The sequence below is a fragment of the Dermacentor variabilis genome, chromosome 5 (genome assembly GCF_050947875.1).
Source record: "Dermacentor variabilis isolate Ectoservices chromosome 5, ASM5094787v1, whole genome shotgun sequence".
Classification (NCBI taxonomy): domain Eukaryota; kingdom Metazoa; phylum Arthropoda; class Arachnida; order Ixodida; family Ixodidae; genus Dermacentor; species Dermacentor variabilis.
Genome location: NC_134572.1, coordinates 33577640 through 33601976, shown reverse-complemented (window position 1 = coordinate 33601976; position 24337 = coordinate 33577640). Strand labels below are relative to the sequence as shown.

The window sequence follows — 24337 nt, the reverse complement described above, 5'->3', positions numbered from 1 at the left end:
AAAGTGTCATATAATGCGCACCTTAACATGAAATCTAACGCAGCAGTTACATATTATTGGCTTGGGTGAATTTTACTTCTGTTAGTGTAAGCTTGTGGCTTCACGTTACGCGAAGTACCACGTGAGCTATATTTTCTTGCAACTTATTTGCATTTATGACAGAACATCAATAATTAGAGTGAAGAGCTGGTTGCTTGTAAAGATGTGCTAAATTTAACAAAATGACCATACATCGAACGCGTTCAAATTATGGGGTTTAACGACCCAAGCCACTCCATACACGGGTTGTATGAGAGACGACGAAGTGGTGATCGCGGACCAATTTCTACTACCTTAGGTTAGTTAAGATGCACTTAAATCGAAGTGCACGAGCTTTTATTTATTTATTTATTTATTTATTTATTTATTTATTTATTTATTTATTTATTTATTTATTTTTACGTCTCACCCAGATCCAAACGTACTCACCGCGACGGGTAATTAAAGATGCGACCTCGCGCTCAGTAGCATAACTTTATAGGCACCGAAACACTACGACAGGCGCGTTTCGAGTGCTTAGATGGTTTAGACATGCTAAACCTCAGTAGTGCCAGCAACGACACACTGTGATTGATTGAAATCGCGGTACTCACACTTGACCTGTAGCTGTAGCTGATTGCTTTCGCCGTGACCCTGCGTGTTGCTGGCGAGGCACTGGTAAGTGCCAGCGCTGCTGCGGCGGATGCGCAGGAGCCGCAGCGACTGGTTGCCGAACACCAGGTCGAGGCCGGCGTCTCGGCTCCGGTCAAGCAGGCGGCCGTTGTGCTTCCACCAGACGTCACGCACGGACGGGTTGGCGCGCACCGCGCACTCGAGCAGCACGTCCGAGCCCTCGAGGATGGCGCCGCTCGCGTGCGTCGAGGTAACGCTCAGCGAGAGCTGCGGCGTGTCTGCAGTTCGAAGAATAAGAACGCAGTGTTCTACTCAGTGTCTCATGCACCACATTGGGAACATGGGTTCGACCGTCAACCGTACTGTATGTAGATCGACAGAGCACTTGTACACACACACACACACACACACACAAAAAGCGAGGACACATAAGCACTTGCGAATGCGAAATCATTAATCTCCAAATGAACGAGCTGATCTCTCCTTCGAGTTTTGCGCTGGGAGTAACGTAGCATTGTGGTACGTGCTACCCGAGCCAGCCAACAGCAACAGCCTGCGGTGCGAACGCCGCATGCCGCCAATGCGGCGACGTGTCGCAGCGGTGCCATTTCTCGTCATACAATACCTAGGGCGCTATTTACAGCAGCTGGAGTCGCAGCCAACGGGAACTCCGTCGAGGCGCACTCCTGACATGGCGTCGTAGTTAATGGGAACTTATAGGAGCTGTTTCGCTGCTACACTCTTAGCACGGTACCTTTTATGGTAACCTCTAATCACAAGTAACTTATAAAATAAAGGTTACATGCAAAATATGTTGATGTTTTAATTAAATGTTGTTACGTATAGCTATATCTATAGGTTACAAGAGTCAAAATTGACGGATTTAGAGGTTAATTCAGCGCAAGGCGCCTTGTAACCTTTAGATTTTAACCTCTAAAGAACACTGCAGCGTATCAGTGAGGAGACCTACATCATGGATTGGACGTTTGCTGATAAATGTATTCTAATGTGTTCGTGTTCTGCATTTATGATCTGGTTATTACAAACGTAGGACTTCGGCAGTTCGGGCTGCATTCGGTCTTAATTTCTGTAAGCCAAGCAGTTACATTTTTCACGATATAAAAACAAAAAAGAAATCTTGCACGATCGCACTTGCGTGTTCATTCGCGCGCTGTTCTTTGACGACCCTCCATACTTGGCGCACAGCCTTATTTGAAATATCAGCAACGAAGACTGTGTCATCGAATGATGTGGCGTGCACTGCCTGCCGAAACCCAGCGGTCGACGTCGCGGAAGCCCCCTGCTCTCGCACGCATTCTAGCCACCATGAGACAGGCATGGAACATCGGTATTTCAACACGAGAAACAAAAGTGGGCGAGTTTCTTTAGAACAATGAATATTTTTTAACAAATTTCATGTACGAGGCGAGAAAGAACAGTTGAAGAAAAGCACACGAACGCGATGGGTCTTTCAATAAAAGGTTGTTGAAAACATTGGATGGTTCTATCACATATCAATATAATTCAACTTGTCTACTAAAATGTCCCTGTGCAGAACCTTTCAGTTGTCTGCATACATTTTTTGCCTTTGACCGGGTTCGTTTCATTCCCTGCACTGCCTTGATGCTTTCAACCAAAAATTTCCCATGCTTCAACCATAAGCGCTCATGATGAGGTTAATAGTTAGTGTGCAAGAAGCGTGTGCCTAAGAAAACCATGCCGACACGTGGTACCAGCTAGGCAGAGTGCGTACATAAGTATAAACGCGCGGCGAGGGAGCTGGGGATGCGGTACGCGCTAGGCGACCGGCGTAACTGCTTTGAAATAGACAACAACCTACATGTCGGCGAACCATTCTGCATTGCACTTAGGATGTTTTCTAATAAAAATTGTACCAACTGATTCCACTGCCAGCTTTCTTTGGGCATTTTAAGCTGTGCCGAAGATTGGCACTACAACGACAGCAAATTTAAGTTACAGCAGACCCGAAACGCGCCAAACGTTCAGTGAAATCAACAGGATGCCGCTACACTCACTTAAAAGCGAGCGCCGTCCGCTCCGTTGTCTTTTTAGGAGGCATAGACAGATGAAAAGAGCGTTAAATGTGTGAAGCCGCCAACTGAGAAATGAAATCTTTGCCACTGTCCAAACACGAAATGCTTCCACCATCACACCGATAACATCACTGGCACCTCTGACATTTATTTCTGTAATTCATTGCTTGTTTTCATTTTTGTTTTCATTTTTGTTTGTGCCTCTAAGTGCCTCTTTCTAACATGGCGGAAGCGAGCAGGCATCAGCCACACTGGAGTGCGGCCATCCACGGTGCTATCATCTCTCCTCCTCGGTCCAATCGAGGTGACTCGAGTTGCACGCTGGGAAGATTTTAAGCGGGAGCGGGAGGCTCGGAGCCGGCGGGAGTGGTTAGCGCGCTGTCGTCCTGTCGTTCTTGTAGTTGTTGTTCTGAGACGGCCATTATATTTGACTTCTTTGGATACCATCCGATCACCATTGTCTGCTGCCACCACTTGTAGCCTGCAGTAGTTATTACCGCTTCTACTGGGAACTTGCTGGGAACCCTCATGCCTTTGTGCAGCAGAGACCTTTTCGGTGTGTTGCGCGGTCGCTGCAACGAGCCGGGTTGTGAGTGCAAGCGATACACTATTCTGCGCCTGTCGGAAAGTGACAACCTGGTGAGGTGTGAATATTGTGACCACGTCCCAAATGCACACGGAAAAATATGTGATCTCGGTAAGCAGAATTTTTGCTTTTAATTATTTTTAGGTGGATAGTACGTGAATTCTTTATAGTTCGCAATTCAACATTTGACATAGTGCATGCTCTCGTTGCGCGTAAGTGTTTCTGAAAAAAAGTTATTGTTGACATATTTGCTTCTTTATGCTCTTCGATTTACATTGAGCTAAATCTGATGTCATTTTGTGCAAATATTGGATTAGACCTTTCTAAAATATTGAGCTTGTCGGCGGGATGAGTTGTGTCAGGGCAACTAAATGACCTTAACAATACGTTTCTTGTACTGACACCGTGCTTTGGGCTGACGTAGTTGACAGAAATCGTTCAGTATTGTAGAACTTGCCTCGCGCACCCTCCGTTAGCCATGCTGTGGTGGTGCGTGACTGCCCGCGCCCTGGCCTGGAGGTAATCTCCGGTGTGTGCAGAGGTCGGGCAAGCCGAGGCGGCTCGTGGTTGCGTTTCCGCTTTCTTTCGGTGCGCGTAGTGCTGGAGGTCGCGTAATCTCAAAAGTTCGGAGACGCGTTGAAGGGAGCAACAAAACAAACGTTCGCTCCCCTCTGCGTTCTTCAAGCCAACTTGACAGCGATTGTTCGCGGTCGTCAAATGAGACATGTTCATTTATGCCTGTGCTCGCGTGACACCATGGTTATTAGTAAGCTAATGATTACTGTTACGGCAGGTAAAACTACGTACCTTAGTTTGAGTAGTGGTCTAATGCTTTGCTATCGCTATTAGTGCTTCGCTTTTGGGGTGAAAATGCGTGTTTTTTCTATATTCTTTTAGTCAAACGGGCCAATAATTTAACATGGGAATTGGTGGTTAGCATTGAGTAACTGCGAAGAATACACAATTCTCTTTTTACCGCAACGTCACCCCTTCTCTTACATCTTGCATTCAAATTTCGCACAATGATTTATAATTATATACAGCGTTGTTCCGGAGAATACATGTTGTATAGCTTTAGCACGAATTTTGCTTATGTACGCGTTTTTTTTTTTCGCCTAGAGCTCTGCAATGCGCTCTGCATTACTTTGTGAACACTAATGATGTTCTTTCGTTGCGTCTATAATTTCAGAAACGAAAAATGCAGCCGAGGCAAAGGCGCAGTGCAATGTGCCAGGCACCGTGTTCGAGGACTCAGTGTCAGATGAAACTGTGGAAGCTTGCACATCTAGTCTGTCCTCGGTGCAATATGGTTAGTATAATGTGGAATGTTAGCCAAAGCTTTTTTGATTGTCTAGTGCATCAAATATTTTAAAGCGAAGCTTTCTTTGCCACTTCCCTCGACTTTTCCACTGCTGCTGCTGTCGCTGACCTGCAGACGGCGCCAGGGAGTGGTTGAGTACGTAATGTATATAATGTACGCAATGTACGAGAAATTACATTGTACGTGTACATAGTAGGGACGCAGGAGTGGCGTCTGTGAGCCCTTTCCAGCAAGAACTTATGAAAAGCCTCCAGGAGGGTTCCTATTATCCTTTAGTGAGATTTCAGTTATATATAGTTCAGCAAACAAGCGAAAATTAGTATTATACTGATTACTTTTAGCAAAATAACATTTCAATGCTTTTTCCTGCATGCTTACTATAATGAGAGCTAAAGGTGAGCCAGTTCTAATTTTCCTTGATGTAGAATGGTTGGGCTCTTTGGGGTTGAGTTGTGCTCTGCACTACTGCACGTTTTTTATAAATTTTACTTCATCAGGTCACATTATACTGTGCATATTTAATGTTTGATAGGCGAATGTTTATAGGCTCTAACTGTCTTTGTAGGCTCCATTGCCCAGTGGTGATATCCAGATTGCAGCTCCCCACGTCTACACATGCAGCGAGCATACGTGCGTTTATGCTGGCAGCAGGCAAGAAATAATCTGGGTCTCGAACGGCAGCCTGGAGCTAGGTGTAATTTATTGTATTTTAACCTACTACATCAAGAACCTCGATCATCTATATGCATTTGCACCATTCCTGGCGCTGATGCAGAAACTTGTGCTTCCCAGCAATGTTTTACCTAGAGGGCTCATAAATGACAGATTGAATGTTTCTTTGCCCTTCTGAAGAAAAAGAATGTGGTTTGACTCAAAGTCTAGTTAACAATTTTCACTTTGCATTAATGTTCACTTGTTGCCAGGAGGTGGTGAATAGATGCATCATTTTGTGCATTACATTTGCATGCCTTTTTTATAACTGTTTTATTGAAAATTACTGAGGTAATACATCCATTCATGCAAGTGGCACTTACTCTTGTTACAAGTATTTTATTTAGCTGCTCAAAATTCTTAAATTCGTGCAATGTGAATTATGGCGGCCTTGCTTTGTCACTGAGTTATTCTAACTGCAAGCCTCTAGATGATAGAGTAATTGTGCAGTACTATGCATAGTAGTGTCCTAATGACCTTCTTCAATATTGATTTTAAATAGGTAGTGCATTCAAGAAGTTTGAAGCCCATCCTTGACATTGTTAGCTAGACAGTAAAATGTGTCTTGTAGTAATTTTAATTTAAAAAATTTCATGTTTGTATTGTCACAAGGATCTAAACTGAGAGTTCACTATGCTGTAAGCATCACCACTTCCAGCCTTTTGTCATTTGGCCCTACAAGCCAGCACTTTGCATATCTCCTGGTTAAGCTTTGTCTGATGTTTGTAAGAGCAACAAGTTGTGTTTTGATGCCAGTGGTGGCCAATGCTAACACTAAGGAAACGTTGCTCAGGTATAGATGGGCTGCATGCATGCATGGCCTTGTGGTCCAGTCTTCTTTTTTAGGTTCACCTATAGCCAATACTTTGTATATTTTTTGCATTGGCTACATTGCATTGGAAGCGTCTTTATTGACCTGCTCTAATGCTGCACAGAATGTGTAAAGCTTTTTTTATGTAGTGTCCAATGTGGATCTGAACACAAGTGTCCAGTTTTTGTGCCTGCAATCACATGTACTAATCTTTGCCTCGTTTTCTTGCTTCCTGACAGCAGTACAAGTTTTTACATGGACAGTTAACACGAATTTATTGACGACATGCATGGCTGAAACACGGTGATATGATTTTTAAAATTCCTGTGATATGATGCTAGTGATAGTATTGTCTTAAATTTTCAGATGTAGTCATATGCCAGCAAGGCCTGCTGTATTTGTGGTGTATTCTATGTTGTATTTTCAAATAAAGATGTTCCATTCTGAAGTTAACCTTATACTGCCTGTGGAACTGTCAATTTATACTCAAATTATTTATACAAGCTAACGGTGCCTCCTCCTCAGGCGTTCAAATTGTGTTGTGAACTGTATTTTTGGGAACATTACCGTTACATATTTGCTCAAAATGTGTCGCACGGGGAGTTTCATTTTGTCAGAAATCCCAAGGGATACTAGTATACTAGTATCATAGTAGCCCTTTGTTGGCTGAAGTATAACGATTTAAGTGATTTAAATGAAAGTAAACTTTTGATACCACATTTAGTTGAGCGTTTCTTTTTTTTTCAGAGAATTTCATGTGGGCCCCGCTCTTTACATGGTCCGACGAGCAGGGTGCGGCCTAGCAACGGGGAGGCGCCACCTTAGGTTTTGTTCCAGAAAGGCCAAATCTCCGCATGGTACACCGAGCCGGCTGCCGCCAAACAGCAGAGGTGCGTCATTTCCTTCTTTTGTAGTTCTCTCTGCTTGCGCCTCTTCTTTCTTGCGCGCTTCTTTTCGCGGTCGGATAAAGCAGCCGACAACCATGCGCGGAGAAACGTGAGCCCTCGCGGAGGACGCCACTCGGCCAGTCCTTTTTGGACACTGTCTTTACACGTGGTTGCGCTTCGAAATAGTTCACCTGTCCACCTCGTGTGGTTTCCACAGGAAAGGGTGTCCCTGTGTCTCTGTCAGTCTAAGCAAAAAAAGAAAAAAACTGCGTTTTGCTGGCAACTTAACTTACGCAAGCCGTAACATCTCTTCGACTGCGATGATATATAGTAAAAAAATTCTCTAGCTATCAAAAAGCACAACAAGGAGGAGGGCGGGAGTACAGATCTCTACTTACGAATGGCATAGTAAGTGACAGACGCATACTGTTTTTGGGTATAATTGTGTAGCTGTTTAGCAATAAATGCAGCAAATTTCTTGCTTTGCTTATGAAAAACGGCAAGTGTTCAGGCCCTTTACCCGTGCTGTTGCTGTTTTTCTCCTGCGCATGCATTTACGTTTACTGTGTGGATTGTACCAAGGGTATCATTCAGCATTTTTTCATTTTCGCATGCTAAATGATGCCTTAGGAACAATCCACCGAGTAAACAAACGCATGTGCAGGAGGATAAAAACCGCAACAGCGTGAGCCACAGGTCTGAACACTTGTAGTTGGCAAAGCGAAAATTTGCCTCATTTATTGATTAGCAGCTACAGAACTGTAGCCCAAAAGAATATGAGTCTGTCACTTACAATATACTATTCGAAAGTAAAGAAATTTCTCTAGCTCCCGCGGTCACTTTTGTTGTACTTTTTGGGGTAGTAGGCTGCATTTTGTCTTAATATTTATTAGGTCAAAGAAGAGATGTTGCGGTCAGCGTAAGGTCTAGATTGCCTGCAAAACGCAATGTTTCATTTCTTTTTTCACTTAGGTTGAGAGAGACACAGGGACACCTTTTGTCCCGAAAACCGTACGAGGTGGACACGTGAACTATTTCGAAGCGCAAGCGTATGTAAAGGCAGCGTCCGGAAAGGACTGGCCGAGGGGCTTCCTCCGCGAAGGCTCACATTTCTCCGCGCGCGGTTGTAGTCTGCTTAATCCGGCCCCGGAAAGAAGCGCGCAAGAAAGAAGAGGCGCAAGCAGAAAGAAGCGCGAAAGAAGGAAGAGACGCGCCTCTGTTGCTAGGCGACAACTGCCTGGGCGGAGCATGCGCAGAGCAACGGGCTTTTATGAAGCATACCGCAGAAAGAAGCCCGAAAGAAAAGAAGAGCCGCGTCCCCGTTGGTAGGCGACACCGGCTCTATATACGGAGCATGCGCAGCACGGTGTCCATCTGGGACCTCCTGCAAGCCGCTTTGTGTAAACATTTTAATCGTTCAACCGGTATATTGTAAATGTAACCTTTATAATTAGGCAAAGGCACTCAATACTGTATGCCTATACTAGAGGTTAAAGTGTTGTAACCTCTAGTTGAGGTGCACGCTTTCTTACCTTTAATAGAAGTTAAATTTGTAAAGGTTGATGTGTAACTTGTAAGTTAAAGGTGCACAAATCTGTGAGAATATACCCCTCTAATAAACGTTACCGTGCTAAGAGTGTAGAGACGCCGGCTTTTTCGTTCAATGAGCCATTTGACACATTCGCAAAAAAAAAAAAGAAATGAAATCGCAGTTCCGCCTGAAAGACGAAGCACCGATTGCGATAGCTAATTAGTAGATAGCTGTACCATGTAAGGACAGTAGTTTTATCGGCCGTATAAATTTCTTAACATTCGCTTACTAACTGAATTAACAATGATAGAATGTGTAAGCGTGACTCAACGAGGCCGTAGAAAGAAACAGATACACAGAGACAGCGCTGTCTTTGTGTGTCCGCCTTTTTCTACGTCCTTGTTCAGTCGCGCTTGCACATTCTATGGTGGATTCAAACCAATTAGCCCGCCGACGTGTTTTAACTAAATTAACCAGCATGGTGTCAAACGCACTCAGGTAGACATGACCACATCTCGCTCGATGAGCGCGGAAACTCGCTATCAAAGCTCTAGAGTAACGAATCGTGGCAGCAGCGTGCGAATTGACCTTCATGCATTTCTCGCTTCAACGAGAACGAAACGTTGAAATCACAGCGCATACGAAGCTACTGGCACTTCGCGCACTCGGCAAATGACGCAGATCGCTTTCAAGACACAGTAGCGTCGGCAACGCCTCCCTACGGCGTTCGCGATTCGCGTGGCCAACGCCGTAGTACAGGCCGCGTTTGTCTCCACTATGTACGGAGCGGCGGGCGAGGAGGACATCGAGGCACCGTAGCAGCCGCCGGAGAAGAACGCCCCTCCTCCTTCGCCTCACTCCCCTGCCTCACGCGCCACAGCATCCGGGTCTCGTTCGGGCATGCGTTCCTCGTTCGGGCACGCGAGATGAACCGCATTAACCAATTCTGCAGATTCTGCGATAAAATAGAAACCCTAAGACATATCCTATTGGAGTGCAGCTACTCCCCGGGGTGTAATTTATTCAAGCACGAAGAAGCATGGGAGACCGCGCTTCATAGCGAAGAACCGGCGGCACAGGCCAACATTGTCCGTCTGGCAGCCGAAGCGGCAAACCGCTTCGTCTACTGACCCCTGCCCCTTAGGGTGACATCGGGCTCCCTGGACGCCTACGAGCGGTACCGCAGCTCCTGTGTCACCCCTTACGGACAATAAAAGTTTTTACAGACACACACCTAGCCGGCTCACCCTCAAACGCTTCACTCGTACGAAATCACACGGCGTCGACGACGGCGACGGCAGAAATGCGCCTGGAGTGTCCATATAATTGCTATCGCACTAAAAGAAAAGAAGAATAACTGGGTTCCGCGACTGCATTTGATTGCGCACTGAATGCTGTCGTGTTGTGCGCACTGCGCATCATTACTTATACTTTTCCATCTTCTTTTACTTGGAGCCTTTCTTCCTTTTATTCCTGCTTAGCCCTCCCATAGCGCAGGGTAGCAGGCTAAGCTAAACCTGGTTAACCTCCGTGCACGACCTTTTCTTTCTAGCTCACCCTCTACAAGGCAAAGCCGTGGCGCTAGTTTCTGTGACAATCGCCACTACGACTCAAAGTAAATATTACAGGTCAGCGCAATGAAAATAGCATAGCAGATTATTTTTTGTTACTAAGTGTTTGCAAAAGTGGTGCCGTAATGGGAAGATTAAGCCAAAGAACCAAGATACATACAGGCCGGAAGATCCCTAAAATCAGCATTTATTGCGCACTCACAGCCTCCCATCCTGGGTATTTTACGTACTTTCGGTTACCTTATTTCAGCACACATAACAAGCAAGCTGACAGAAATACTAATTCATTACGAATGTGCACAATCGCTATTCATTTAAATATGAAAGACATATGCGCTGTTAAAGAGGACGCTACGCTATACATCTACGCTGTAATGTCATTGCCTGGCGACTCATTCGTAGTAATACTCAAACAATGTTTCCCGCGTGTACTTAGGTTTATTTTTGTTGGCGCTACTGAACTCTCTCCGTGCTACTGTCTGGAAATTATCGCAGCGTCATAAAAGGATCGAAGTATAAAGGCCTAGCCTCTTTTATATTTTCTATATCGTAGAATATAATCAGGCAATGCAACATTACTTCACTCGCCAGAACTGCAGCTCGAGGCTGAGAAAATTTCGCGTCAGATACTACACAAGAATGCTTTGTCACAGACTCAAAACACAATTAAAACAATTATAATAGCATGCTTACTATTCCTATTTTTCAAAGCCGCCTCTTTGTTTTTTCGATAATACAGCTCTTTGCGCCGATAGTTTAGTTCGATCTCGCAGCAACGCCAAATAAAGCATTCAGTCACAGAAACTGGGCCGAACACGGCAGCTGACGTCTTCCAAATCGCTTCAGGCGAGACGGATGCGACAAGAAACAAAAGATAGCGAGACAGAGGGAAAGTGAAGGCCGAGTAAATCAATTAACGACGTCTCTGAGCGAAGGCCGCCCTCAGGGAGAAGCGACCCGTCAATGGCGGTTACCGAGTGAGACCCTAAACGCATAACGACAGCAGTGACTTTCGTCATTTCGTGAGAGAGGTTGTCGAGATTTCATTTAGCGACAGCTGGCCCCCTATCGGTGCTACAGGGAGTCGTAAAAGACGTCTTACCGCAGGCGTGATCGATACACAACGATGTATTAAGCACAGTGAATTGGAGACAGTGTAACTGATGAAACGAGAGAGAGGGAGTTTTAGAGATAGCGTACTGAAGCGGCTCGCCGTATGCAAAAAGCCAAACTCTTTTGAAAGCCTTTTCTGCGTTATTTTGAACTCTGTTTGCGTTATCATGTACGCCCGGTGGTTTGCTTCCTCTTCCTTTGGGTCCCACATTTCTAAATCTAGCTATTTGCGCCACTAACGTGTGGTGGGTAGAATCGCTTTCCCGTGCATGTATCGCAGCTGGCACGAAAAAGAAGAAGCAGCCAGATGTGTGACGCTTTTTGGAATTAACAGGTGTCTAACATAGCGCAGTAATAACAACGCGGGGGCTCTTTGTCTCAAGCTCACATTTTAGAGTAGTATAATGATCAAGCTGTGAAATACTGTGCCAGCGATGCTTTAAATAAAGTAGAAGACGAAAACAGGCACGCCGTCTGATTGTGGGTTGACCTGTAAGCGTGAACTCACATTGTGCACGTTTTTTTTTTTTCTATCTTTCGCCAATCTGATCTTGCAACACACTGAGCCGGCTAAGCGGCTTATTGTGCTGATAACGGACGGTGCAATTAAGGCTTTCACAAAAGCGGGAATGCTCAACACATAGGCTAAACAGTGCCTTTCAGATTCATCTAAACGTAGGAATTTCTGATTTTGCATAGTGGCGGGTCGAGTAGTGCCACCGTGTCAGCACAGGGCAGAGTAAGTGACCCCGAAGTGCTTCACAAAGTGAATTTATTTGCTGATGAAGTGATTCGATAGTGCGAAAACGCCAATAACGACCCCAAGCATTGCTGTCTCGCTTTAATTCGAAATGAGACTCGGAGATTGGTTGCCCTTGAAACGAACACATGCAAATGCAGTCGAGTTTCTCGAGTCCCACATGCTCGTCGATGAACAAGCATCGGGTAAAAGAGAGTGAAGGATGAGCGCAGCGCGAGCTAATTAGCAGTTGTATTATTCCAGCCGCTCCAAACTTCCAATCCAGCATCCGCTTACACTCGGAGCTTTGTGCGTTCGCGACTGGACCAGGTGTGACTACGCACGAAAGAAAAAAAGAATGGATTACGCTTCTTGAAAAACGGGCTTCACTTGGGCACTCACACGTGACGGACAAAAAGATGGCATCCTCGATGGCGCTGTCGGGCAGCTGGGGGTTGTCCGCCTTGCAGGTGAGCAGTCGTTCGTGGTCCTCGGGCCCGGGCACAAAGATAAGCGTGCTCGAGGTGACGTTGCCCTCGAGCTTCTCCACGGTGCGGCCCAGCTGCTGGCCGCCCTTCCACCACGTTATGCGCGCTGCCGGCTGCGCACCCCGTGACTGGCAGCGCAGCTCCGCCCGGTGACCCGCCACGAGCACGTCACGCGCGCTCGTCACCTTCACGTCCAGGGGACGCACTGCGCAGAGCGCGAAGAGGGCTGTCGGTGTCAGCGTGCGTGCTTTGTAACCGTCAGGAAGAAAGAACTCGGGAGTGAGAATGATAGGGAGACGAAATTATGCTCGACTTCCTGCACCTACGTATCGACATTGGTCGACAAAGGAATGTAGTCGGATCCAATGTTTAGACAAGGAGCTTTGTCTTTGTCGGGCTAGCGTCAGGGAAGACGCTGCCCTCAGAGAGAGAAAAGTCCGCTTGTCGAAACGTTGGCTGCAGCGACATTCCTTCATGGACCAGTGTGAAACACTTATAGGTACGACATGCTTACCTGATAACCTTGGTAAACGTCGTCGAACATCCCTTTTCATCTCGTTCCCGTGAGCGCATTAGCTTGTACGCATAGAGGGCGCATAAAAAGCGTTGGTACAGAAGCGAAGGTTGAACTTTCAGGCAGTAATTTACGCTCTGCAGATACGTAAATTAGGCTACGCTGAAGCAAACCGTACGCTAGACCTCTGTGCGCTTGAATTCGCGCTCTCCTTTCCAGCCTTCGAGTTCACTCGCCGTCTTTTACCTATCGCGTCGCGACAAGCACCTCAAAGACGGCTGCTTGCATTTGAGCTTGAATGATAGAGCTATCGTGTCTCTTGCTCACATTTCAATTTTACTTGAATGAACACAGCGATTCTGTATGAGCTGTTAAGGGTTTCACGGTATATATCATAATCGTCATCCAGTACCTGGAGTATGCAGGCGAACAGCTAGGCTAACATCTCCAGCATATCATTAAATATTGTATCTCTCTCTCTCTCTCTTTCTCTAGCCTTCATGTTTCTGTGAACTTATGTCTCGCTAGGACTTCGTACCGCTGACAAACACGGCCGTCACTGATTTGACTCTAGATCTCATATTTTTGTGGAATATTTTTTTTGACCCGTCTATCTATCATTGTACCGTTGTACGGCGACGGTAGGAAGTAAGGGTTCCTTTCGCTCGATTGTACTCCTGTATTATTATCCACCGTTCCAGAGCGGCCGATCTCATTGCTAGCTTTCGTGGAGCGCCGTAAGGACCACTCACGAAGCGCGAAAAGAGATAACATTGGAATAGGATCGCAAACACTATCCCGGCCATTATTAGAGCAGTTAGCCAAAAAGCTGCATAATTGGCCTCTGTGACATTCTTTCGTCTTCTTCATTTTTTGTACGTGTTATCGATGCCTCTCTCTTTGTCTTGAAACAAAAATGGCGATTTCTAGTGTGCGTGGCACTGCATGTCACCGATAATGTTTTGCGCTAATACCACACCTGTTGGCACCCGCAGGTTCAAAAACGTTCTGTCCGCACTGTTAAGACAGTAAAGCTTATTCCTATTGTACAGGGCAGAATTACTTCATAGAAAAAGTGAGCTAGCAATGATAGAGCCTCGCAAAACTCCTGCGAAATTCTAGCTATATTCTTGGACAAATCACTGTATCACGTATTTGGTATAGATGCGGTTTCCTAACAAAAAAAGAAAAAAAAAACATCAGTGATTCGCGATACCAGCAAAATCGCGTGATGGCTCATACGAAAAATAAGCAGGAGTAACTGCATAACAGATGCACAATAATGTATAAAGATGATAAGGACGAATCCCTGCTGAATACACAAACTAAGGTGGCTTTGGTGGCACTAGCCTTACATTAAAAATATGAAAATACAGGCCTTTCATGGGTTTGGCTTCGGAAGAAACGCGGGCAGACATTATATGCTTCATGTAGAAATGTCGCTGTGAAAAGGAAAACTCGGTAGAGTTCAAGCTTTTACGGCTGCGTGAAGTGCATTTAAAGTGAGCCGCTGGCATGCACACTGAGTCCTTGTTCTTTTTGTAATCTAGCGACGCTTACACCGTGACAGCTGGTGACAGCGCTACTTGGACCCGACTGCTTATTCATTTTTCGCATTATACGTGACCCAACGAGCTTTATTGCTCTACAGTGTATTCACAGCGCAAGAAGAGTTGCGTGAAAGCCTAAGCTTTGATAGAATTTAATGTGACACGTAGAGGAAAATAGGAGCGAAGGAGGAGAAAAAATGAAGGCTTAGCTGATAAAAAACTCAACGAAAACTAAAACAAGGTTCATCCCATGAATGTTTTAATGCAGAACACACACATATATAAATGCCGTGAAAGAGCAAGAAATCATTGAAAGTCAGTTAAAGTTCCATCATTCAAGAGTAAAGCTAAGCGGCTTCCGTGCTCTAAGACGGCGCTTCGATGATTCGAGTTGAAATGCAATCAGCTGCCTTTGAGGTGCCTGTGGCGATGCGATAGGTAAAACACGGCGACTGAACACGAAGACTGGCAAGAAGAGCAAGCAGTCAAGCGCTCGAAAGCCTAGCATATGGCTTGCTTCAGCGTAACCTAATTTATGACTGTGCATAGTGGAAATTACTCGAGGAAAGTTCTACTTTCACTTCCGTACCAACGCTTCTTGTGTGCCTTCTATGCGTACAACCTAATGCGTTCGCGGGAATGATATGAAGAGGAATATGCGACGCCTTTTACCGAAGTTATCAAGTCAGCCTGTCTGATATGATCGTTTTTAATTTTTTTTTCTTCCTGCGTTCGGTGTTGTGCGAATTCAACTGTAGGTTCGACTCAGTTTCCACCATTATTGAACGTGCTTTTTCGCTTTAAGCACCGAATCTATCAGTAGCGAGAAACTGAGCCGTCATGGCTGGGCAATGTAATTTAAGACAGCAGTTTTCAAGTACCTTAGGCAATTCAACTGATTTTATGTCCTTGAGTAAACCCTGTGAACTTGAGAAGATAGATCTCGCGCTTGGTCTTAGGGAATAGGCATTCTGCATTCCTTGGCTGCTTTATAACCGTTAGTACCATAATCAGATAATATATTAGATTCTGGTGGTTTACGCGCCAAAACCACGATAACATTATGAGGCACGCCATAGTAGGGGATTCCAGACTAATTTCGATCATTATTTAACGTGCACCCAATGCGTAGTAAACGGGCGTTTTTGTATTTCGCCCCCATTAAAATTTGGCCGCCATGGCCAGGATTTTATCCTGTCGCCTCGGGCTTAGCAATGCAGCACCAAACCACCAAACCACTACGGCGCGTTGGAGTCAGGTATAGCGGCTCTTGTTCCCATTTAGAATTTACTTAAATGAACTTAAAAGAACACAACGATTACGCACGCTAGGCATTATTTCATTGTGTTTCGTTAACATTCTGGCGCAAATTGCTCAATATCAAATTTCTTGAGTGAATACTTCCGTAGCAGCGAGTACGGCGAAATTTCATGGTATCTGGGCAGTTATTGCTGGTCTTCATTTGTTGACAGTGAGGTTTCTTCATGCACGTCGATGTGTTCTCACATATGTGGGAACACATCGTTATGAGGTAGCCAGCTCACATCGATGTGAGCTAACAAACCTCAGGCGAAAATGTATATAAAGCGTTCCTTCACATAAAGAGAATGTAGAGGTAAGTTATTTAGTTTTCAACTATTGTTATTGAGGTACACCACAGTGCAGTGCCTGCCATGTTTCACTTTGTCTAAACAGTTCGCAGAGTTTAGTGAGATTTTGATCCGCTGTTTTTGACTACTGTAACAGTTTTTATTTGTATAAATAGGGTTCGGACAGACATGCCTTCACTTCTCAGTCTTCCCGCTTACTCTTTTCGTCTTTCTTTTTTACAGTAAAATTTTTTTTATAATCCACATGAGCACAGCAACAAGTCCCGGGAAAAGAGCACCTTTCTGCGGCCGTGTTTAGTAATTATCAGACAGTTGCACAGGTATGGTTGCAGCTCAATGTAATGGTGAAGAAAGCTGGGTAATCGCTAGTTTTATTGCTAGCTTTTCAAATGCCCTTATAAAACAAATTGATACAATTTGTGGCGAAGGAAGAGGAGGAGGAGGAAAGAAGGGAGGAAAGGAGGAAGGAAAGGTAGGGAGGTCGACTAGACACACGTCTGGTTTACTACCCTACACGGGAGGAGGGATTTAAGTCAAGAAAAGAAAGAAAGGAGAGGTAGAGAAGAAGGTACTATCAGTGTGAATACGTGCGGTTGTCCATCACGTCACGCCTATAATTGGTAACTGTGGCCAGTCATTTTCATGAAACGTAGCAGAGCCCGTGTCACTTTGTAAGCCTGTAACGCGTGGGGCCATGGTCCGAGAATCTTAGTCTCTGAAAATGGTCGGCTATCTAATCGGTTTAACACCCTGAAAAGAACGTCGTGTTTGATGTTATAGAGATTACAAAAACACAACACGCGCTCGATCTTCTCTTCACACTTGCATGAGTCACAAATCGGTGTGTCGGACATTCCGTGGAGAAGCTACAAACCTTCTATAAATGCTCTCTCCATTCAATATACGTTCCTATTGCTTTGTAATGATTTGGCGGCATGTCTGCCGATATTTGTGGTTAACAAGCCTCTGTCCTTTGGTCTGTCTCTGCTCGCTGGTTTGGTCTTGCTCATAAATATTAAATGGTTGTTTTCGAATATTCACTAGACAATAGTCGACAAAACCCTTGGGGCCAAAATACTACACAATCTCTGTCGATAGCCCATAGAAATAATTTCGCTAGCACACTTGCTAGTATGGTCTGGTCCGCTCACGGTTCATGTCGATTGTCACGGAGGCGTAGACGGGGAGCGTCAGATTGGTGTTCGACGCCTGGCATGTGAGCACGCTGCGTGCGTCAGAGCGCTCCAGTTTTGGGATTAGCAGCTCGTTGCGCGAGGTGGCTTCGCTTGTGTTGAAGTATTGGTCGTCCAGAAGGTTCATTTCCCGCCACCAGGTAACAGCCGGTAGTGGAGATCCTGAAAAGTAAAGAAATTATGCAAGATCTGCAAGTTGTTTTAAAGTGAATGACAACGACAAAAAAAATTAAGAAATTGTTCATTTATTAAACGTTTGCCGGCATTGCAATGGCTACGCTCTCTTTTATCGAAGCTTTCTTTTCTTTTTTGCTATAGTGACACACACTGCTTGCATTGATGGTTACATGATGACAAATAACTCAGCTGTAGCACGGTTGGCTGTGACTTTGTAGAAACGGGTCCCTTGGTGTTAATAAACTCAGATGAAATTCCGCGCTCTTTGTGCGTGCTTGCCACTCACTTTTATAATGTTTTACGCTGTTCCCTTTAACTATGTGACACACAGGAATCCTTGGAATGCTACATAACGCAAGGCCCAAGCGTATTTATAACCAGTTAACGCCACATGCACAGACACACTAAATGTGCATAAATGCGCTTTATGCAAATATATCCTCGCGTATACCTGTTCACATCATTATATTTAGTTTTTGACGGAGAGTTTAGACGCTTCTGCTTGATCTAAAGCAAGACTTTCTGCAGTGAAATCATCAGAAGCGCCTAGCGAAATTCGTTAAAGGATCCGTCTAATATAACACAGCTTTCCAGTTGCTGTTATCTATTCCAAATTTCTCATTGGCGTGAGCGTTCGGCCTGCATAAAATTACTGTGAGTGCTAATGTGAAAGTAAACTCTCGGCCCCGGGCGCAGCAGAAATAAGATTACAAGCAGAATTTTTTCTTTCATCGATAACGGCTGTTGCAACTACGGGGTCGAAGCTCTCGCCTGAAATTGTACCTTACCTCCCCTCGTTTCACAGGCCAGCTTCAGGGGAGCCCCTTCGTCGTAGGGACCAATGACGTCTTGCAAAACCTTGCCCGACTCGTCAGTGATGATGGCTTTCTTGGGGGGTACTGGAGACAGGGAGGGGAAGGGGGAACGCACCAAGTGCTCGCTCAGAATCACGCATCTATATTTCAAGTTACTCGAGTACACATTGGGTTTATATTTTTCGTTATTGTGTGCACATAGCAACGCAAAGAGCGACGCTTCACCTTGGTTGTTTCTTAGCGCACTGTCAGTGTGTGCTATCGTATACGTACGGATTTTTGTTCAAGCTTACATGCGTAAGTATCATAATACAGCAATAAAGCGATTCCATGCACCGAATGAACAAAGCAGCCTTTAATATACACCTAAGTAGTGCAATAGGCTCAGTATTTATGGAGCTAGTCCCGGTTGGTTCGTATTTTGCGGGAAGCAGTGATAATGTAATTCTGACCGCAGAAAAGGTCCAAAGTTCTGTGCGCTTTGCAGGAGATAATAGTCCGGATATGGGCACCTGCTGAAACAGGAATGCCGGGAAACCTCGTAGGCAGTAAAGGCGGGTTCTTTTTCATAATCATTCACAATGAGAAAACTTGGCCTGTTTCACTGCCCAGTTTCTGTGGGACACGCTTTCAAATCTTCAAATGTTTGTCAAGCTGAACATGCTAAATTAAATCTGCATATATTATTTTATTTATTTACTTCCAATACTATAAACTTTCACGCTCCACTTTTTTGTTTTTATTGGCTTAAATTGTTTGCTAACACTCTACTTGACACCACTGCTAAGTTTTACTTTCCACTCAGTGATTTAAGCTGATATCTGTAAAACCGTTTGAGAACATATTAACCTTTCCTGATTTGTCCCTTTGTGCTTTTAATGTTTACAAATGGTGTTCTGCTTGCAGCCTTATGCAAACCATGCAACGTTTGTGTTGCTTTATCGGATCACACTGATATTTATAAGGCCACTGCAAGCCCACAGGTTTCACGATCCTTTGAATCAAGTACATTGATTGAATCATCACCGACTCGATGCTTCGCAATAAATATCATGTTCATTACCGTTTCAAGAAATTTGATCTCTCTGGTCATTACTTAAGCAGTTCATAACATATAAACTTGATTTATTTATAGTGCAAAACTGTTTCGTCTCTGTATATCTGCGGGCTCATTCTTCGAGACACATTAGTACAAATCGGGAACTTCGCTACCATCTGACATGACGAACTCGACGTCTATATCGTCTTGAACGCAGTGACCTCTTGCGCCACTCCTCAAAATTATACGAGAGGCGTCTTAAGTGTCTTCACGTGGCTGACTCACACAATATCGATTGAGCATACAAGGATAAATGAGTCAGCCACAGGTTACTCTTTCGAGGTTTCAAAACACAGTGGATGGTAAGCTGCAACTCAAGGTGCCACACATTTTCGTGCGAAATGATCTCTGTTCACTTCTTCGTCCGTGGAACGGCGACACCAACCTATCACTTCCAAGGACACGACATAAGTGTGCGTCCTGGCCCATCGAAAGTCCACACGGCACTTGAACTCCCCGGCGTCTTCTGGCCGCACGGGATCTATGCGGAGAAGCGCAGTTGGCAGAGCGCTCGTGTTGAAGTCGTAGCGTCCGCCGAGATCAGGGCTGGGGAAGTGCTTGGCCCGCTCCAGTGGAGAGTTGCGAGCATCCACACTGTAGAGGGGCCCGTGAACCCCAGACTTGGACCACAGAACTAGCGTAACGTTGTCCCGGTCGTGGTTAGACGCCGGTACCGACAGGTTGCACGGCAACTCGACGGCGCCTTCCACCACTGCCGTGAGACGAGGGACCACTGCGTGACACAGATGAGTTTTGATGACACCAATCTACTTCTGCAGTATTATAGTACACCGAGCATTGTGAAATTAAGATGACACCATTTCATTGACAACTGAAGTTTCTTTTTGCAGGCAAGTCCCCTTGATCAACCGGATATCTCAAACAGGTACTGCTGTGTTACACAGGTGGTGTTGTGCGCGGCTACATCTTGTTACACTGGAAAGCTCTCCGATTCTTCAACATCACTAGCATAGGCGAAGTTTTATTTCGCTTTTGCTATGTTGAGAGATCGGCAGATTACATCTTCGCACCTGATATGTAGTTCCGTAACTTGCTGCAGACCTACAGATCTTGTAAAATAGAAGTGTGCTATCTAAAACATGAACAACAATGTCATGCCTAAACAAACTACGATGTACACGATGTTATCCTAAGGTAAGTTGGACTTTTACGATAAGGTATTGACACCACGACGTTTGTGAACACATCAGAGACAACCTATAATAATTGACGCCACTGACCATGTCATGCTCAACACTTCAATTCTTGGGAAATAAGCGAAGCTAAGCATTTTCATGCTCTGTCAGTTCTTGAGAAAGAGACCAGGCCAAGCGCTGATGGCTTCCTGTTCAGGAGGTCAGATGTCCGTTACTGCAGATATTTCCTGGCCGCCACTTGCAACAAGGACTATGATCATCTTCCTATGGGTGGGCAACGCAACCCGGACGAAAGACAAGAGGGAGTACACGATACGAACGAAGTTCACTAACAACTGGTTTATTTTTCACACAAGGGAATAAAATGTACAGAAGATGCAAACACGTGTGAAATGACGCTTACAAGAGTGAAGGGGTGTTAGCCAACTAGCCAGTCAAAAACTGAGTTTCTTTACCCTGCAGAGTGATAGAAGTATGTATGGCTGACGCATGCGCCTGAGTTTACATGAAGTAGGCTTCCACAATATTGCGGTTGATTCATTCATATTTTTATACAATATTTCCGTTTGTTCAAACATAGGTTTGCATAAGCAAACTCTACAATGCGCGGCCAGATTAGAACCTGTTGGATTCCTAATCGCACCTTGGTGCTCCCTAAGGCGGATGTTAAGGGAGCGTCCCGTCTGCCCGAAATACTTTTTTCCGTACGAAAGTGGAATGTCGTAGACCACTTCTACCGAGCATGCCACAAGCTGCCCCAAGCTTTTGACGTGGCACAGAGCCTTGGACGCCTGTTTAGGTCAATTGACAAGATTGCAAATCTTGTTTAACGAGTTCTTTGATGAAAAGACGACTTGAACGCCATATTTCATGGCTGTCTTATTTAACCCATGCCACATCTGATGTACGTAAGGGATGACTGCATACTTTTTTTTACTTTCTCGATCTGTGTTTGGGGTGCTTCCCCATTTTTATTGTCTTCACTAGCCCTTCACATGTTGACACGATAATAGAGTTTGGAAAACCGGCCTTCTCTAGACGATTGCGTTGTTGCGAAAAGCTCGGATTGGCGAGGTGGTGGCATGAATTTCTACAGATTAGTTTCCCTGTTACCTTTCGTCCGGGTTGCGCTGCACCCCCCCCCCCCCCCATAGGAACATGTTCAATCATGAACTCGCCCAGCTTGCCGAGTTAATAAAGGACTATGATCACTGGCACCCTCGTGGTCGACTTAACGAACACGTAAGCGCACTGGAGGAGTTTGAAGTGACACTTAAAGTAAGCAAGAAATGAGTTTAGGTTTTTAAAAGTATTCTTTCTGAGTTGTATTTTCATTAATTTCGTAATGATCGGTTGATAATTAGAAGAGAAAATGAGGTCTATATCTTCTTCTTCTTGTCTTTAATTTTGCGCGAAACCGCCGTGTTGGTACGTGACTGCGACGTCGTGGATTTAAAGATTTTCTCACATGTGTTACGTTGCAGCGTAGCAAAGGTTCTCGAAACTTGTGTAAGATCAGTCTCTTGCGCTCATTTTGAATGAACTGTAAGTCCTTTACAACCGACAAAAGGAATAATAATAAGTATACCGGACAAGACGCCGTCAAAATTTGTGACATCATAATAAACTTTTGCGGAAAATTCAAGTAGGGATCACCACCGCCTCTAGTTAAGCCTTTTCTGAAGCATTTCCTTAAGCCTTTTCTGGAGAACCAAGCCTCCTCTCGCGATAAGAGAAGCGCTACTTAGAATTACCGATCAACTTACTTTTTTTTCTTTTAGCGTCCCTTCAGGCCGCCAAGGAAAGGACAGCGCGTGGATGGCCTTTAAGCCGGAGCACGCGAAAAAATGATGCGTTGTTCGTATCTTATCACAAGGTGCGATCATTGATCCTTAATGTCATTAGATGATCTTATCAAAAAGTCCAGTTAAAGCGACAAATTGACACATCAAACAAAAAAGCTGACAACCCGCAACAGGCATCATGCAATAACGCTGCCGTCATCGTCGTAAAATTGTGTGCGAAAGCAGAATAAACCCAGCGCAAAACAATAAGATTCAGAAATCGGAGACAAAAAGGATTTTGTCTTCGGACAGTTACAGTAGTTCGCGCACCTGGTTTTTTTTCCTTTTGGATACCAGCGTTCACATTATATATGAGTGCACTGCTTTTTCAACGTGGGAAAGGCTAGACGGCAGTTGTAGACGTAGAATGGGGTCCAGTTTATGAAATAGGCAATTTATGGCACTTGAAGTCTAGAAATCTTGTGACACTTTGCGTGCAAGCAGGCGAAGTACCTTGGCAGCGTCCGACCTCTCCAAAGGTATTGGAAGCGTCTGAATGTCTTCCAGGGCAGACCGGGTAGCCCTGTCAGCAAAGTTGTTGCCGACACTGCCGCAGTGAGCAGGAATTCACAGAATGATTATGTTGTGCCCTCTTTTCAGACCACGGTGGTGTACTTCCCTGATGTCGGATATCATCTGCTCGTATGTTGTGCGGTGTAATGCAGACTTGACATTGTTAAGACCTGCCTTAGAGTCACAAAATACGACCAATTTATCTGTCGGCTCTTCGGTGACATACGTCATTGCGGCATTGAGAGCTGCATGTTCTGCCAACGTAGATGTAGTCATGTGTGACAATTTGAATTTAACTTAACCTGCTGAGCTGGAACGACGAACGCAGCAGTTGAGTTGGTAGGTGAGGTCGAACCGTCGGTATATGCATGCATGCAGTCATGTATGTCTGGTGTCTTGTGGTTGGAACTGGCGTTCGCGAACGCTTACTCCTATCGTATGGGAATGGCCGAGAGCCCGATGTGGGACTCCTGTAGATGCGAGGATACCATTGAGCACCTATTGTGTACCTGCCCTCGTTACGACCTACAACGCCTTTCACTGCGGACAACTTTAAACCAACTGGACTCGAGAACGTACTACGAGTCAAAGATACTCAGACCGTGGCCACACCCATCCCTGGCACTAAAAGCGATTCGTGCCCCAGTACGATACTGGAAGTGCACCGGCTTAAGAGACCGCTTATAGTGTCCCTATGCATCCTTCCACACGCACTCTGTGCTCACTCTCTCCCTACTTTCTTCTTTCTATTCCCCTTTTCCTCGCCCCCAGTGTAGGGTGGCAAACGAGGTGCTCGTCTTGTTGACCTCCTTGGCTGTCCTGTCCTTGCTCTCTCTCTCTCTTTCGACACTGCTCAGAGCTCCTTTGCAGTGCAAGGATGCTACCGGCAGTAAAAAAGTATATATATATATATATATATATATATATATATATATATATATATATATATATATATATATATATATATATATATATATATATATATATATGCAACACCAAAGGGCTACTTTTCATTACAACCCTTTAGGTATGTGTATTCTTTCCTCTATATATTTCATTACATAATTACAATGGATTGCTTACGAACATGTATTATTGGGCTAGCTGGCATTTCATTTTCGTTTTTCTTACCGCTGAGGAGAACACCTAAGGCACGTACAAGAGCACCTCGTCTATTTCTGCACAACATCTGTGCGTGTTTGTACGTGTCTTGCGTATCCTAGGTTGCAGTGACCTAATTGCCCCTTTCGCTTTGACTGCCGAAAAATGATGCAGTAGGCAATATGTTAAAAGCAAAAGATAGTAGTAATAGGTAGTAATAGGGCAACAACTAAAGCTACAGTTCCTAGGAACAAAAATATTGACTCGCCATCCCGGCCCCCAGAAAGTAGATGTCCAGTGA

General features: G+C 44.9%; 2 protein-coding genes across 8 annotated transcripts in view; one reads left to right on the top strand and one right to left on the bottom strand.

Moving 5' to 3' along the window:
• Positions 1 to 24337, bottom strand: part of LOC142582417 (neural cell adhesion molecule 2-like) — a 388203-nt gene that overhangs the window by 51095 nt on the left and 312771 nt on the right. For all 6 annotated transcript variants that reach the window (XM_075692113.1, XM_075692111.1, XM_075692117.1 and 3 more), the window contains 5 exons: positions 19807 to 20154; positions 18296 to 18406; positions 17289 to 17492; positions 12378 to 12668; positions 633 to 929 (listed from right to left, as the gene is read on the bottom strand). In XM_075692113.1, coding sequence (XP_075548228.1) covers positions 633 to 929; positions 12378 to 12668; positions 17289 to 17492; positions 18296 to 18406; positions 19807 to 20154 — 1251 coding nt within the window. The remainder of the gene's footprint in view (positions 1 to 632; positions 930 to 12377; positions 12669 to 17288; positions 17493 to 18295; positions 18407 to 19806; positions 20155 to 24337) is intronic.
• Positions 3064 to 6520, top strand: LOC142582419 (uncharacterized). Of its 2 annotated transcripts, none has more exons than XM_075692118.1 (3): positions 3064 to 3402; positions 4481 to 4600; positions 6374 to 6520. In XM_075692118.1, exons 1-3 carry the CDS (start codon positions 3234 to 3236, stop codon positions 6439 to 6441), a joined length of 357 nt encoding a protein of 118 aa, XP_075548233.1. In that variant the 5' UTR covers positions 3064 to 3233; the 3' UTR covers positions 6442 to 6520. The 2 variants fall into 2 exon arrangements, with proteins under 2 accessions (XP_075548233.1, XP_075548234.1); XM_075692119.1 differs by lacking the exon at positions 6374 to 6520 and adding an exon at positions 5178 to 5724.

Excerpts from the sequence above, each read along its gene's own strand:
- LOC142582419 (XM_075692118.1), top strand. The coding sequence starts at position 3,234 with ATGCCTTTGTGCAGCAGAGACCTTTTCGGTGTGTTGCGCGGTCGCTGC. Across the intron at positions 3,403-4,480 it reads CGGAAAAATATGTGATCTCG|AAACGAAAAATGCAGCCGAG; the intron begins GTAAGCAGAATT and ends CTATAATTTCAG. Across the intron at positions 4,601-6,373 it reads TCTGTCCTCGGTGCAATATG|CAGTACAAGTTTTTACATGG; the intron begins GTTAGTATAATG and ends GCTTCCTGACAG.